General features: G+C 39.0%; 1 protein-coding gene across 2 annotated transcripts in view; it reads right to left on the bottom strand.

Moving 5' to 3' along the window:
* LOC139161324 (ABC-type organic anion transporter ABCA8-like) overlaps nucleotides 1–17,860 on the bottom strand; it is a 98,767-nt gene that overhangs the window by 65,352 nt on the left and 15,555 nt on the right. For both annotated transcript variants that reach the window (XR_011558092.1, XM_070740302.1), the window contains 3 exons: nucleotides 10,233–10,333; nucleotides 7,602–7,828; nucleotides 2,700–2,838 (listed from right to left, as the gene is read on the bottom strand). Coding sequence is in view for 1 of the 2 variants with exons in the window: in XM_070740302.1 (XP_070596403.1) it covers nucleotides 2,700–2,838; nucleotides 7,602–7,828; nucleotides 10,233–10,333 (467 nt within the window). In the remaining variant the exon portion in view is untranslated. The remainder of the gene's footprint in view (nucleotides 1–2,699; nucleotides 2,839–7,601; nucleotides 7,829–10,232; nucleotides 10,334–17,860) is intronic.

Raw genomic sequence — 17,860 nt, forward strand, 5'->3', positions numbered from 1 at the left:
AGTGCCAGAAAAAGCAGCCGCCCGGTGTGCATGTGTGTGCTGGGAAGATGATATTCTGGTTTCTGGCATGTATATCTATAAAGTGCATTCCAAAAGTAATGCAATTTTTTAAAAGTAATTTATTGAACAGATTTGCACAAACACTTAAAACTCTTCAAAGTACTGTCCTTGGGCCTCTACACATTTTTTTCAGTGACTCTGCCATGATTAGATCTCTTCTATGGATGAAAAACACGCCTTGCCACAATGTGCCATGTGTCCGCGAGTTCCTGGCCAAACACCAGGTGCCAACGCTGCCTACCCCCCTATAGTCCTGACATCGCCCCAGCAGATTTCTTGTTGTTCCCAGCCCTGAAAGGAACACATTTTTTGTCCATAGAAGAGATCTAATCAGCCGTGACGAAGACCTTGTGCGTACCGGTCATGGCAGAGTCACTGGAAAAAATGTGTAGAGGCCCAAGGACAGTACTTAGAAGCATTTTCAGGTTTTTTGCAAATCTGTTCAATAAATTACTGTTCAATAAAAAAAAATGCATTACTTTTGGAATGCACCCTGTATGCCATCCACCTGGTCTCATAGTTTCTGGAGTGCATGCATGTGCCAAGACCAACTGGCCAGTGTACATGCGCGTACAGGAAAATGGAATATCATCTTCCTGCATGCACACTGGGTGGCTTCTCATTTGGTTTCTGGCCCTCCTGTGCACGTGAAGATCAGCTAGCCAGCACACTAGAACCTGGAAAAGCAAGGGGAGCAGAGCTGCCAGCCAGGAGAGGTGGGCCAGGGCTTCCCTTCCTCCCCACCCAAATGGGTTCCTTGCCTGGCCTCAGCCCTCCCCTTGCACCTGGCCAACTTGGGAACAAGGGGAAGAGGTGCAAAGTTTTGTTGGCTCAGTAGATAGCCACCCTGCCCACTGCTCCTGCCACTGCAAGGGGGCAGTAGAGTTCTCATGCTGCCGCTTCCAGCTGGAATACTGGAGCAGCCAGGAGGAAAAGGAGGAGGAGGCACCATCGGGGAGACAGAGGGAGGGACAGAGGAGAGCACAGTTCCTCATGCATGGAGGTGCTGCCAAGGAGTAAAGAATCAGTCCAGAAATGTGCTGGCTTGTTCTCGGTGGCAGGATGGGGGGGTGCTTCATGGCAGCCAGAGTTGGGGTGAAGCTGTCCCGCCTGCTTCTCCTGCAAGTCAAACACTGGGAACGCTGGCACCTCTTCCCTACAAGGCTGGGAAGGGGCTCTGGTTTTCCAGAAGAAGGAGGCAGCATTCCCTACCCAACTTTCTCTCCTTGACTGGGGCTGTGGAGGGTAGGAAGAGAGCTGCAAGGATCCCCAAAAGGCCAGGCATAGCCAGTGAATGTGTACTAGACAGCTGGTCTTTGCATGTGCATGTGTATATAAGAAACCACAAAATCTCCCACTTTTCCATTTTCTGGCATGCACATGTGCTCCTTCCCGTTTTGGCACTCAGTGCTGAAAAGTTTTGTGGGTGCTTCCATTTCAGCACTTGGTGCCAAAATGTTTTGCCAACAGTGCAACAGATATTTGCTGGCCAGGATTCAAACTGAATTGAATGAATAAAAAGACAGCGCATAATGCGTTCCTATAGCCACATTTCCCAAAAGCTTATTATATCTCTAAAGAGGAGGAGATGGAGTCCAATCAAACCGTATATACTCAAGATAAAGAGAGTTAGAAAATCAGCAGTAGAGTGCATTGAGTCCTTTTGTGTCCAATCAGCAGTAGGGTCCATTTGAGTCCCTATTGTCTGGGTCCTGAGACATTCAGACAACATGAAAAGACTGTGAGACCACAAATGGAATGTGGCACTTCTGTTTCCTACTTTTGAACAGACTGCTAATGCCTCCATGTTCAATAATCTATTCAGTTTCATTGCTCTGCCAGTCAATACTGATGGTTGAACTATGGCTACTAGACTTCATTCTCTTTGGAAAATTCTCCCACTATATCACAACTGCATGAGAATTCCCCCCTACTTTTATTTTAGAGGGCGTCCATTTCCCCACCCTTGCCCCTAACTATTACAAATTGGAGAAAATCTTCTTATCCCATGTGGGTATCTTCCTCAAGAAACTATTCCAATAAAACGGTCTTCAGAGAGCATCTGCATATTCCATTTATTGTAATTATAATGGTAAGGGCAAAAGTGAAGTAATCTTGAGTCGTGATGCTCAGGATGTCTTTTTTCAAAAATAAGGAACTAACAGGATTTCTTTAACCACCCAAGCCAGTTAGTACACAGCAACATTTGAGAGGAGCTGAAAATTCTGAATAATTGCCTATAAAACATTTAATAGTTATCTAATCTCAAATTTATCAGGAAACAAATGATGTAGCCATTTTCAATATTCTCTAGAAAGGTGCAGCCTGCTTATCAAATAAATGTCAATTAATACAAAATAGAGAGCTATGTTTTTTCCTATCTTTCATCTAACCAGAAAAAAGCTTTCTGCTAAAGGGAATAATCTGTCCAGATATGCTTTCATTGAACCGGTATCTCCAGGATCCCTCAAACGATTCCCATGGTTTGGTGCTTCATAAAAAAGAGAGAACATTTGAGAAATAAATGTTTTAATTTAACCTTTTAAAAGATTCTTCTTCACATGTCCTCCAGTAGAAGAGAAATATTTATTGCATCAAACATATCACTTTAACTGAGAAAAGGAAGGTCCAAGACTTACAGATGAAATGCCATAAAGGAAAATCAGGACAAATAAGACGGAATTGCTGCTTAGGTAAAATAACAGATCTTTCAGAAAAAATGTCAGCACTATGGTTGGAATTAAGATGTACATGGTATAGAGCAAACCCCAGGAGAGCCTATGAAGAAAAAGACATTGTTAATCTTCTTGATAATATTTATCTGATTTTTATCCACCTCCCCTAAATTATTTATCCTATTAAGCTCAATATTATGGTCCTAGCCTGCAGGAGAAAAAGAATGATTGCAGGAAAGGCATCTCATGTTCAGTAAAAATGAGGCTCTCATCATTATCCACAGCTCACATTGGAGAAACATCTTTCAGCTGTGGCGAGCAGTGTTCCCTCTAATTTTTTTTTGGGGTGGGCGGAAAAGTATAGTGTCTGAGCGGCTGTCCCTTTGGGATTGGGCGGCACTCTTTCCCTCTCACTCTTTCCCTCTCGGCTTCTGGGCAGGTTTGAAAAACTCTGAGTTGATGATGATTTTTAAGTGAGCCATTGCTCACTGCTCAGCTTAGAGGGAACTATGGTGGCAAGGGGGTTGTTTGCCCAGGTTTGCCTGGTGCACCAGTTGCGGCCCTATTTGGACCGGGAGTCACTGCTCACAGTCACTGATGCCCTCATCACCTCAAGGCTTGACTACTGTAACACTCTCTACAGGGGGCTACCTCTGAAAAGTGTTCGGAAACTTCAGATCGTGCAGAATAATAATAATAATAATAATAATAATAATAATAATAATAATAATAATTTATTAGATTTGTATGCCGCCCCTCTCTGAAGAATGCAGCTGTGAGAGCAAACATGGACTTCCCCAGGTATGCCCATGTTACACCAACACTCCACAGTCTACATTGGTTGCCAATCAGTTTCTGGTCACAATTCAAATGTTGGCTATGACCTATAAAGCCCTTCATGGCATCGGACCAGAATACATCCAGGTCTGCCTTCTGCCGCACGAATCCCAGCGACCGGTTAGGTCCCACAGAGTCGGTCTTCTTCAGGTCCCATCAACTAAACAACGTCGTCTGGTGGGACCCAGGGGAAAAGCCCTCTCTGTGGTGGCCCTGACCCTCTGGAACCAGCTCCCCCCCAGAGATCAGAATTGCCCCCACCCTCCTTGCCTTTCGTAAGCTCCTTAAAACCCACCTCGGTCGTCAGGCTTGGGGGAACCTTTCCCTCTAGGCCTATACAATTTATGCATGGTATGTTTGTGTGTATGTTTGTTTTTAATAAGGGTTTTTAAATTATTTTAAACATTAGATTTGTTACATACTGTTTATTACTGTTGTTAGACGCCCTGAATCTACAGAGAGGGGCAGCATACAAATCTAATAAATAAATAAATAAATAAATAAGTAAATAAATAAGTAAATAAGTAAGTAAGTAAGTAAGTAAGTAAGTAAGTAAGTAAATAAATAAATAAATAAATAAATAAATAAATAAAATGGCATTTGGCAGTCATATCTGGTTAGGAACAGTAGCCAATTATGAAGAAGAGTGGAGGCCTTTGATAGCTTTCCCATGACCCCTTGCCTACACCAATTCAAGGAATGACCAAAAAAATAAAAAATATTATTATTTTCCTTAAATGCATTAGCCGTCCAACACCAAGGAGTCAAGGATGACCCTTCCAAATACAGATAAAGCAGATGTCTCTCTCAACTCTTCCCAGATTGTAGAGTCTTTGGCAGATGTAATAAAAGAATATCCACATAAGGTGATATGTTTTGTGGGTTTTTTCTTTTGCTATTCAAAGCGAAGACTTGCTGACTTTTCTTGAACTCTTTTTTGTCAACGAAAGGACTCTAAAAAAGGGCTTTCAAATTTTTGGCATCTCTTTTGTTTAGCAGAGGAGTGACATGTAGAATACTATTGGGCTGGAGTGCTGGTCCTGCCAAAATTGTTCCAAGTGACCTAAAATTTGGTCAATCCTAGCTGGCTAGAAGCAGTTTTTTCAAATGAGCAGAGGATCCATTTTTGGAGTAAACCGTAGTGACATTATACCTCTTCCAGCTCTGTTCTTAAAAACACACCTGTAGAGGTTGTTAAATATATTAGAAAATATTTGCTCCAAGTGGGCATATTAGGTGTTTAAACTGGAGGGTAGCCAATGGAAAGAACAAAGCTTTAAGGTGCATCTGCTCACAGTAGCATTGTTTGAGTTTTTAGGAGCATAAAGAAAGGTGCATGTTCAAGGATATAATAAAAAACTATCAGGTCTATTTGAGGGTCTACTTAGTGGATGCAGAGCAATCTTTGAGAAATTAAAAGAGGTAGAACAGAATTAGAAGCAGCAGGGAATGTTAGCAGACTTCTGTGTAGAGTTAGTTGCTTAAAATACAAAAAAGAATGGGTGAGTCAAAAGGGAGAATTTTAAACAGAAATGCTCACCTAGAACAGGATGTGAGCCAACTGTAAACTTCATTAGATCTAATGAGCCACAACTATGGGAGGACCCAATTCATAAATTCATAATTTGAAGTTACCATCTCAAAAGCCTGCAATACCATCTCCTCTGGCCAATATTTAATTAATTTAATTTAATTTAATTAATTTTACTTATATGCCTCTCAATCCCTTGGGACTCAGGGCCGCTTACAACAATAAAAATGTGATACATTTAAATAAAAAAATGTTACAAAAGTCAGATATTAATTAATAAAAACAATAAACCCTATTATAAAACAGTAGAACCCCATTATAAAACTATAACCAACTATCCAATCAAACACCTATGCATACCCAATTAATCACAATTCGGCCATGAGTAGGTGTTATGTTTATGGCCCCAGGTTTTCTAACAGAGCCAGGTCTTCATGGCCTTTCGGAAGGCCAGTAGTGTGTGAATAGTATGGACACTGGTGTTGGGGGAGTTGGTTTCATAGGGCTGGGGCATCCACAGAGCAGACTCTCCCACGTGGGCCCACCAATCTGCATGCAGGAAGAGGCTGTTTGATCTAATTTGTCTCTGGAAGGTATGCATCAGGAGACAGTCCCATAGATAGTTTGGTCCTAAGCTATGTAGGGCTTTATAGCTGATAACCAACATCTTGAATTGTGACTGGAGACTAATTGGCAGCCAGTGCAGTGGCAGCCAGTGCAGTGTGCAGAGCATTGGTGTTATATGGGTGTACCTAGGTACACCCATGACAGCTTGCGCAGTTACATTCTGGATTATCTGCAGTCTCTGAACACTCTTCAAGGGTAGCTCCATGTGGAGCGTGTTGCAATAATCAAGATGGGTGATGAGATCCTGAGTGACTGTGCCCAGAGCCTCCTGGTCCAAACAGGGCCACAATTTTGGAGACCCATACCCTAAATAAGGTAAAAGTCCTAACTATGATTTTTCCCAGTGGCTGCTCAATTTGGGGGAATATTATGCCTGAGAAAATGGTGCCTCCAATTTATTGACCTTCAAAGGCTCTACTGTGTTTTTTATTAAATATATGAGTGCTAACAGTGGCAGATTTGAATTATTAGGTTTTATTATTTATGATGGCTTTATGTTTAAATACTTGAAATGTTTTCCTTTTATGGAAACATAAGTAACTTCGAGGCTTAAAATAGATAGAATAGTTATTTCTGTAAACAGCACTGTTTAGTGTTATTAACTGTTTAAAAACCAGAAACAGACATAGTATGTTGTACGTGTGATTGCAGTTGGGTAATTTACCAAAGTATTTTGTAAAATTGTAAATCTGAGAATTTTTAGTTATATTTAACTAAGTTGCAGAAAGGCTGGTCAGAACAGCCATTAACATAAAGAGGGAAACAAGGACCTGAGTGAGGACACCATCAGTCACATAAGTGTTTAGAGGTCCAAAGGAAATAGAACCTAACATGGAGCTACTATTTACAGCACCAGCTCCATGATCAAAGTTTCATTAAATTCTGTGCTGAGCTTTCTGGCTGGCATGGATTTTGTCACTGGCTGGCTGAACAGGAGGGAAACCCTTAAAAGTGGCTTCTCTGCTGCTTGTGGCCAGTTCCTGTTACAGAAGCTAACCTGATAATAAATGCTGAATCGTTCTCCTTCCCATGTGCGCTATCTAACAGATTCAACTATTTCTTTAAAACCTTCTGGATCCATCTGAGAAAAGGAGACTACAGTGATATCTTGTCTTACAAACCCCTTGTCATACAAACTTTTCGAGATACAAACCCGGGGTTTAAGATTATTTTGCCTCTTCTTCAAAACTATTTTCACCTTACAAACCCAAGCCACCGCCACTGGGATGCCCCACCTCCGGACTTCTGTTGCCAGCAAAGCGCCCATTTTTGCACTGCTGGGATTCCCCTGAGGCTCCCTTCCATGGGAAACACCACCTCTGGACTTCCGTGTTTTTGCAATGCTGCAGAAGAATCCCAGCAGGGCAAAAACGGGTGCTTCGTTGGCAACAGAAGTCTGGAGGTGGGGTTTCCCAGCGAGGGGAGCCTCAGCAAAATCGCAGCATCACAAAAACACAGAAGTCCGGAGGTGGGGTTTTGAGGACTTCCATGTTTTTGCGATGCTGCAATTTCGCTGAGGCTCTCCTCGCTGGGAAACCCCACCTCTGGACTTCCATTGCCAGCGAAGCAGGCGTTTTTGTGCTGTTGGGATTCCCCTGCTGGGATTCCCCTGCAGCATCACAAAAACACGGAAGTCCTGAGGTGGGGTTTCCCATGGAAGGGAGCCTCAGGGGAATCCTAGCAGCACAAAAGCGGGTGCTTTGGCTGGCAAAAGGGTTGAGTTTTGGGCTTGCACGCATTAGTCGCTTTTCCATTGATTCCTATGGGAAACATTGTTTCATCTTACAAACTTTTCACCTTACAAACCTTGTCCCAGAACCAATTATGTTTGTAAAATTAGGTATCAGTGTACAGCCAATTTCATAGCTCACCAGAATGCTGCATCTCGTAGTCCCATTGTCTTCATCATCTCCTTTAATTTCCGTTTCTCTCTTGAAAGAGTTAGTGCCAAGAAATACATAAATGGAACAAAACACAGTGACAGGGACCAAAGGAACAGACCGCTTTCTATTTCAAATGCCACTGTAACAGAAGGTGATTTCATACGGATGCCATTGATAGAAGTCATTTCGTCCCAAACAGAGCGATTGGTGATCCTCTGAAAGAAAAGACATTGAAATTACTGATAACTTATTCCATAGGTAATTTGCCATGCAACCTGGACAACTAAATTATAAAGAAAAAAATGATTGAATTACTTAAAATGTGTGTGTGTGTGTGTGTGTGTGTGTGTAAAATTGTTGACCTGATACAGGAAGATAACAATGATCTAATACTGGATTCAGGAACAGCACATACTCAGAAAAATGAAAGCACTTGAGGACACTCTGAGTAGATTAGAATGAGCTCATTTTACAGCCTAGGGAGATCCAGAGGCAGTGAATAGGATAAAGAGCAGCCTGGTTAGAATGCATTTGATAGGAATAAAATGTTGAAATACAAGGATATTTTAGATAAAAATGGAAACTTAAAAACAGAGAAGAATTAAGTAATCAAAATATAGAAATAGATTGGTGGCCACACACTCAGACACAATCTCGTTATAAGACAGACATGGAAGATAATGGAATTGGAATCTAATCAAGTGTATTAGATAAACTCTTGATAGGCCTGGAAAACAAAAGCATATCCAAATTCTATAACTATCTGTTACAACACAAAAGAAATAAAGATTTAGTTAAAGGATCCACGGGCCCAAAATATAGGACACAATATTCACTTGACAGATTGGCAGCAGATATGGAACAGAAATCTTAAATTATCCAAATCAGTATTGTATAAAGATAATTATTACAAAATGTGTTATGGGTGGTATTTGGCTCCAATATGATTGGCAAAGATTTATCCAAATTTAAATCCAATTTGTTGGCAGTGTAAAAAAAAAAATCAAGGCACCTTCTTTTGCATGTGGTGGTTGTGCCCTGACACAAAAAGATTTTGGATCAAGATACATAAATGGATGCAAGAAATCACCCAAATACAAATAGAATTTACACTGGAACTCCTCCTCTTAAAAATATTTAGGAAAACTATACCAAGATTATCAAATATTTAATACTCCTTATCACCACGGCAGCTAGGATTACCTTTGCTCAATTTTGGAACGACTCAAACCCCCCCCTAGAGAACATAATAATTTTAAAAATATGAAATGCTCTCAATTGATTTGCAAGGCCAGAAAGATTCAGAATATTTTGAAATTTGGGATAGATGGTATCGATGGATTGAGCATAGAAAAATAAAATGAAAAGAAAGAGATAAAACAGATGTATAATATATAAATATATAAATAGAAATGTATAAGTATTCTAATTAGTGCAACAAAACCAAGATTAAGTATAATGTAATTGCCATATTTTTTGGTGTATAGGACACACCGGAATATAAAACGCACTTTAGTTTTTGGGGAGGAAAACAGGGAAAAGAATCTGTTTACCAGGTATTCATCTGGCTAGCATCCTTAGCCTGATCAGCTTCATCACATTATTTTATTCCCTGGTTAAGGGCTTTAAAAAAAATTATTCTGAGAGATTAACAATGAAAGAGCTTGCAAGCCAGTAAGAGCTGGGAATATCATTAGCACCTGGAAAGAAACAATCTGAGCAAGTAAAGCAATGGAAAAATCCCTGCAAAGGCTTAAGGTTTGCAAGCGGATAAGAGCTGGGAACATCATTAGCACCTGGTTAGGGCTGGAAAGAAACATTTGGAGCAAGTTAGATCAATGGGGAAAAAAACCTGCATAGACTTAGGGTTTGGAAAACATTATTCACAAAGAGTAACAATGAAAGAGCTTGGGTACATTAATAGCACCTGGCTAGGGCTGAAAAGAAATATCTGGAAATAGCTGAAAAGAAATATCTGGAACAAGTAAAGCTATGAAACCCCCGCCCCCCTACAAAGACAGGGTTTGGAATAGATTCTTGGCAGAGAGTAACAATGAAAGAGCTTGCTAGCTGGTAAGAGCTGGGAACATTGTTAGCACCTGGTTAGGGGCTGGAAAGAAACTTACTCAGAGTAAGTTAGAGTAATGAAAAAAACCCTGCAAAGACTTAAGGATTGGAAAACATTATGTGCAGAGAGAAACAATGAAAGAGCCTGTAAGGTAAGAGCTGGGAAAATCGTTAGCAGCTAGTTAGGGTTGAAAAAAAAGCACTACATTCAGAGTATAAGACGCACACTAATTATCAGCCACTTCTAGGGAGGAAAAAAATGTATCTTATACACCGAAAAATACGGTAGGTTTACAAAATATGGAGCCCAAAAGAAATGTATGAAACAATATAACAATGCAGAATTACTTAATGTACTTATTGTATTACTTTTTTTAAAAGAAAAGAATGGAAAACCAATGAATTGTTTGTTGTTGATTTTTAAAAAGAGCAGCCCAGTTAATCAAAATATATAATTAAAGGAACAGAGAAGTCATTCAAACTAAACTGACCAAATGTCATTGCCACTGCTGCAGTTAAAAGTGAGCCCTATCCTTTTAACTTTTTACTTACTTCAATAAGTGCACTGTCGATGCTAGATTGCAGTGAGACAAAGCCTTGAGTCCAATACTTTGGATTTTTACAATAAATTGAGGAATAGTTGTAACATGTATCTACAAAAAAGAAGAGAAGCAGACTTAACTCAACCACATCTGGAATAATACTCAGCATAATACATCCTCCTATCTAAAGTCAAGAAGAAAGTGGGGCTGTTTCCAATTCTTCTTTCCATTCAAACTGTTCCTTGGTTTGAAGGCTCTAAGTTAAGTGCTGTCATGATTGAACTGGGTCAGACATATTACAGGGCCCTATTTTCTTGGGGGAAAAAATAAAGGACAATTCTGAAAAAGCAATTATTATTATTATTATTATTATTATTATTATTATTATTATTATTATTATTATTATTATTATTATTATGTCAATACAACTAAGCAAATGAGATCACTATGCTGGATTTGGTATTTCATCACCAGTCGGGCGCTTCCCAAGCACCTAGGACTGCATGATGTAGCGTTGAATTACGTTTGCCAATCGCAGTAAAGCAGCCTTTTGCAATTGACAGATGGAGATTTTGTCAATTCCGATGCTTTTCAAATGTCCGCTGAGATCCTTTGGCACTGCACTCAGCGTGCCAAGTACCACTGGGACCACTTTCACTGGCTTATGCCAGAGTCGTTGCAGCTCGATTTTTTGACCTTTGTATTTCACTAATTTCTCTAGCTGCTTCTCCTTAATTCTGCTGTCTCCTGGGATTTCGATGTCGATGATTCATGCTTTCTTTTTCTTCACAATCAGGATGTCTGGTGTGTTATGCTTCAGAATTCAGTAAGTCTGAAGTCCCACAGTAGCTTTGCTTGCTCATTTTCGACCACTTTTTCAGGCTTATGATCCCACCAGTTCTTTGTCAATGATAGATGGTAGTTCTGGCACAAGTTCCAGTGGATCATCTGTGCCACAGCATTGTGTCTATGCTTGTAGTCAGTCTGTGCGATCTTTTTGCAGCAGCTGAGTATGTGATTGATTGTTTCATCTGTTTCTTTACAGAGTCTGCACTTTGGATTGTCTGTTGATTTTTCAATTCTGGCTTTGACCGCATTTGTTCTAATGGCCTGTTCTTGTGCCGCCAGTATTAGTACTTCTGTCTCCTTTTTGAGTGTTCCACTTGTAAGCCATGACCAGGTCTTTTCTTTATCCACTTTGCCTTCAATCTTCTCCATTTGTTTTCCATCTATGGTAAATATTCATTTATTTGCTTTATTTTTTTCCATTTATTTACAACTTGCCAACTTCATTATGGTTCACAATCCTGAAGTCTGATGCATTAATTTCAGACCCATGCTTTTTATTGTTATTGTGCAATCTGTCTAACATTCTGTGCAAATAATTCAAGTTCTCCTCCAATAATGTAGCATTCCCTTCATACATTCACATCTCCATCCAATATGCTTCTAATGCCACAGCAAGCATTCCTTGCAGCCTAATTCTAATCATTCCATTGGATACTCTGTTTTTTTTAATTTCCAAAATGCTTTTTTATTTTGTCCAATTGTTCTCCATTTTCTCTGCCTGTTATAATCATAACTGTTTGCTATTTCCTTTGTCTATATTCTTTGCAATATTTGTTTCTTCTCTTTACAGAGTAGACAGTATCTTTCCCTAATTCTCATTTTTGTAGTGTTCTCTTACCACTTTGTTTTTCAGGAAATTTGTTGTCTGCTTTCCCGCAGAGGAAATCTAAGTAAGTATGTGTCTTGTATGTATTTTTTTTAATTCATAGCTTCCTTCACACTATCATTCCAGTACAGTACTCTTTAAAATTCCCAGTTACCATAATCTCAAACATATATCTAATACTTTGTAACATAATTCTGCTTACCGTGTTCCAAGTAACTACTATCTGTTTTGATTTATTTCTCTTTTTTCACCACTTCCTCTCCTTTCCATTGGATGAGAATCCTAACCTTAACCCTAAAACTTAATCGAGCAGGACTTATAGTTTCTTTCCTGCAGTCATTCTCCGTTTCCTTTTTCTCTTTCTTTAGTGTTTCTTTCCCATCCACCTCCCCACCTCCAAGATCTATGATGACTACACAGATACAATCCATATGCTACAAAACCATGCAGCCCTTCCAAAGAAACTAATCCTCTAAATTTGTTTATGGTTTCATATACCAAGAATAAATCAGCTCAGAACAAACAGCTGCTGCCTACTTAACAAAACCAATAGCTGTCCAATAGGACACACTTCAGACACTATTTATTTTTTAAAAAAATCCAATCAGATTTCTTCAGATACAATGGATCCTTAGTTTGCTGGCTTGGTATGATCTTGTGACACCTAAGGAAACAGACAAGGCCATAGGGGTGATGAACCCCACCATTTGCTTACTGGACCCATGCCCTTCCTGGCTGCTTTTGGCCAGCAAGGAGGTGACACAAGGCTGGCTCCAGGGTCTTTTCTGCATCCGCTAAAGGAAGTGGTTGTGAGGCCCCTCCTCAAGAAGCTTTACCTGGATCCAGCTGATTTAAAAAACTATTGTCCAGTCTCCAACCTGCTCTTTATAGGAAAGTTTGTTGAGAAAGTGATGGTGCTCCAACTCCTAGGGTCATTGGATAAAAACGATTATCTTTTTTTTTTAAAATATTTTATTTATTGATTTTTAACAATTTAAAATCACACAACATAAAACAGTGCATAGTGAAATGTGAATTGTGCCCATCACCCCGACATACACACATTCCCCACCACCAAATTGGGGGTATTTCTTTTTTAATCCACTTAACCCAAGAGCAATATATCTGTCTACATATTATAGAGTGATTCTAGTTTATTTCTTGTAGCTTGGTCTCGGATTCTGCTCGTCATATATCGTCTTGCCTTGTCCCACCGTCCAATCAGCTGTCCCAAATCAGTTTCATTATCCAAATTTATCCTTTTTTCCATAATTTCAAATTGAATATGATCCACCATGTACCTATACCAATTTTGCATTGTCCATTTTGTCGCATCCTTCCAACCCAAAACTATTACTGCCTGAGCACTTTCTATTGCTGCTTTTTTTATTTCTCTAAATTCTCCCATCGCATTGCTTTTTACTAATACTGCCATTTCCTTAGTGATTGTCCATTGTATATTTAACATTCCATTGATATCCTCTTTCACTTTTTGCCAAAATTCCTGCACTATCGGGCATTCCCAAAACATATGCATAAACACTCCTTTATCTTGACAACCATGCCAACAATTCCCCCTAACATTCTGCTGAAAATGTGCAAATTGAACGGGAGTAAAATACCACTTATGTAATATTTTCCTTCTCATTTCCCTAATTCTTGTATTTTTAATTTTCCTTATATCTTCTACTATATTTTCCATTTCTTGTACCTCTACTAATATCTCATTTTGCCACCATTTAGTCAATCCATCAATCGTGTCCCCATCTGACTGTACTAGCAGTTTGTATATATTAGTTGCTTGCGCCTTTATCCCCTCACTTTTTTCTCTTATTATTTTCTCTAACCCTGTCTCCTCCCGCCATAATACTTCTTTATTCTCCCTTTCATTTAGATATTTACATATTGCATTTATTTGTAGCCACCTTCCCTTACCTAACCACCATTCTATGCGATTTCTACTTGGCCTGCCATCCTTCTCGTATAACTGTTCTATCTTAGTTATCCCTCTTCCCTTCAACTCTCCTATAACCCTGTTTAAGTTAATTTCGTTTTCTCTATTTATTACATAAAGCGATGACAGTTTAGATTTATATAATCCTATTTTCCCTTGCCATTTTTTCCAAATTTCCATAGTCCCTTTCATTGGGCCTATTAATTTTCCTATATCTCTCCTATTCCACTTCCTAAAAATTAATTCTCTATTATTCATCCCGTTTATCTGTTTTTCCAATTTCGCCCATTTATTTTCACTTAATTGCAACTCCATTAACCTTTCCATTTGAAAAGCTTCCCTATACAGCTCCAAACATGGAACACCCCATCCCCCCTCTTTTTCATTCGCAATTAACCACTTTTTTCTTATTCTTGGTCTCTTATCTTCTTCAATCCAATAATTTAATTTTTTGTCCCACTCTTTAACCTTACATACCGATAACCCCCCCGACAGCACCTGAAATAGGTACATCATCTTGGGAGCTATCATCATTTTTAAAGCTCTTATTTTAGAGAGTCTCCTTAGCTTTTTATCTTTCCAGCTCCTCATCTGTTTCAACATTTTCCTCCATGTTATTCTATAATTAATCTCTTCCATTTTCACTGGGTTTTTTAATAACCAAATTCCCAAATATTTTATTTTTTTAAGTCCTAATTTCAACCCTGATTCTTTCCTAATTTCTATCTGTTCTCTCGGATCTGTATTTAAACACATAATCTCTGATTTTTCCATATTAACCGACAGTCCCGATTCCTGCTTAAACTCTTGTAAAATATTTATTATACCTTTAATCATCTCCATCGGGGTCTGGGTCAATATAATTGCATCATCTGCAAATAAATTTATTTTCATTTCTAATTTCCCTATTCTATATCCTGCCCAAGTGTTATCTTGTCTTATCTTATTAGCTAAGATCTCTATTGCTATTACGAATAATTTTGGAGACAGAGGGCATCCCTGCTTGGTGCCGTTTAATATTTTAATACTCTGCGTTCTTTGTCCATTCACTCTTATATATGCTTCATTTCCTTTATAAATCTCTTTTATAGTTTCACAAAATTTTTCCCCCATATTTAATTTGTTACATAATTTATATAAATAACTATGGTTAACTTTATCGAACGCTTTATAAACATCTAATTTCAAAATTCCCAATTTCCTTTTAGTAGCGGTAGCATGGTGCATCACATTCATTACATTTCTAATTGGTTCACTTATTTTCCTTCCCTTCACGAATCCATATTGATCCTCTTCAATTATTTTTGGTAAAATATTTTCTAATCTATTTGCCAGTATTTTCATAAATATTTTATAATCCTGATTTGCCAAACTGATCGGACGGTAAGACCCAGGCTCTCTTAAATCTCGACCCATCTTCGGAATGGTAACAATTTCTGAAAGCTTCCATGTCTGCGGGATATCACGATTTGACAATATATTATTAAACAATTTCCCCAAATGCGGCAGCAAAACATTCACATAAGTTTTATAAAATTCCCCTGTAAACCCATCTGGGCCCGGTGCTTTGGCTTGTTTTAACCCTTTAATTACTCTAGCAATTTCATCTTGTGTAATTTCTGCATTCAAAATTTGTTTGTCTTCTTCACTTACTATTTTCCCAACCTTGAGGACTTCTATCTTCACTTGCTCCTCTTTATACAAATCTTCATAATATTTCCTCATTATCTCCTCTAACTGGTCATTACCATATCTAACCACTCCACTGGTGTCCCTCAATGCTAAAATACATGATTTTTCTTTCCTCTTCTTCAGATATCTCGCCATTTGCTGCATTGATCTTGTCCCCCAACTCTGTATTTTTTGTCGCATCGCCATTCTCATCTTATTCCATTTAATCTCATCATACACCATCAACTGTTTCTTTTTCAATTTCAGTAAACTATTCCAATCTCTACTTTTCGTCATTCTTAACTGCTCTTGTATCAAATCTATTTCCCTTATCTTCCTTTCCCTCTCTCTACCCCACCTCTTCCTAATATCTGCTTCCATACATATGCATTGTCCCCTCATGAAGGCCTTACATGCATCCCATACAATTGATTGTTTAATACCACCCACATCATTAATTCTAAAATATTCTGATAACTCTGTTTGCAATTTCTCTTTATCTTGTTCCCTAGCAGTTACAACTGCATTATATCTCCAAATTTTTTGATTTCGTTCCTGACCTATTTCCAATTCTGCCAATAGTGGGGCATGATCTGATATCCATATACTTTTAATGTCCACTTTTTTAACTTGTATATTACCTCCCCTGTTCATTAATATGTAGTCTATGCAGCTAAATGTGTGATATCTTGCTGAATAATATGTAGCTCTGTTTAAAATATCTGCATGTAGATCCACCATATTAAGTCTATTTAAATGTAACCTCCTGCTATTTGCATTCCCATTTGTTAATTGCATATTAAAATCTCCTGCCAAAAAAGTTGAGCCCTCCTTAAAATTGTCTAACTTCTTCTTAGTATTTATTATAAATTGTTTTGTTTTCCCATTTGGGGCATAAATTGCTGCTAATGTCAACTTCTTTTGATTTATTTTCCCTTTAACAAATATCCACCTTCCTTCTCTGTCTTTCTGAATTCCCACCTCTTCAAAATTAACCCTCTGATGAATCAGAATCGCTGTGCCTCGACTATTTTGCGTTCCTCTTGACTCAAACACCCATTTCCAATTTCTATCATTAATCAAGTTATCCCTTCCTCCCCTTCTTTTATGTGTTTCTGTCAAAATCATAATATCCACCTTATATTGCTTAGCCATCCTTAATATCCTAAAACGTTTCAAATCCGATCCCAAACCATTCACATTTAAAACCATTATCTTACACTCCGTCATAATATACCAAAAACACCCTTTTCCCCTCTTGTTTTGCCCTTGGTTTATATTTTTCCCTTTTCTTTACCCCTATTACCCCCCCCCAACGTGCCTCCCCCTGTGCTCCCCCCACTGAGAGGGGAGAAGACAAGAAAAAACCTTGCCCATACCTGAGGCACATTTTCTGGATTGCGTTCCCACTCAAACTAGCTCCTCTTTCAACCCTTTTTAATTTTATAAAAGAGAAGATTTCTCCCCCCCTCCTTTCTCCTTTAAATAATTCCTTCTTTAATTTCTTCTTTAATTTTAAATTCTTAAACCCCCTTTTTCTTCCCCTTAGACTTCCCCCACTGAATGACAGATATACAGGAATCCCAAGGCATCTCCAAGAAAAATAATAATAATAATAACAACAATAATAGTAATAGTAATAGTAATAATTCTTTTCCTTTTCCTTTCCCCCCCCCCCCACAACAAGACAAGGGACCAAACACCATCACTTTCTGGCTCTCTTCTCACGCTGAGCCCGTGTTCTTCTCTGCTCCTTTCTGATGGCCTCCACCTGCCCGCTTAACTCCTTCAGCTGCTCTTCCCTTCGTCTTTCCTCCTCATCAGGGGTACTCCGACCGTCAAAAGCCTCTTCTTCTTCATATGCTAGTGCTCCAGTTTCATCAAACTTAATCCCCAGTTGATCCAGCAAAGCCTTTCCCTCCTCCAATGAGCGTGCTCTGTACATTTTATTGTCCTGGAACACCAAGATGGCCACTGGATAGCCCCAGCTAAATCTGGTTCCACTTTGATATAGCCGGCTTGCAATTGGTTTCAACACAGCTCTCGCTCTCAGGGTTTCCCAGGAAAGATCCCTCAGAACCCTTATCTCATTTCCGTCTTGTTTAAGGCTCGTAGAAGTCTTCAAAGTTTTATAAATCATCTCTGCTTTTTTTTCACTAAGGAAAGCGATGATCACATCTCTCTGTCTGCCGTCTCTCCTGGGGGCTGCCCAATGAACCCGTAACAGCTCCTCCACGCTGACCTCCACGCCTGTCTGTTTATTTAACCAAGCACAGACAGCTTCTGTTAACTTAAATTCAGAGGGCAAATCCATTCTGAACCCTCGTAAACGCAAATT

The sequence above is a fragment of the Erythrolamprus reginae genome, chromosome 2 (assembly GCF_031021105.1).
Source record: "Erythrolamprus reginae isolate rEryReg1 chromosome 2, rEryReg1.hap1, whole genome shotgun sequence".
In the NCBI taxonomy this organism is placed as follows: domain Eukaryota; kingdom Metazoa; phylum Chordata; class Lepidosauria; order Squamata; family Dipsadidae; genus Erythrolamprus; species Erythrolamprus reginae.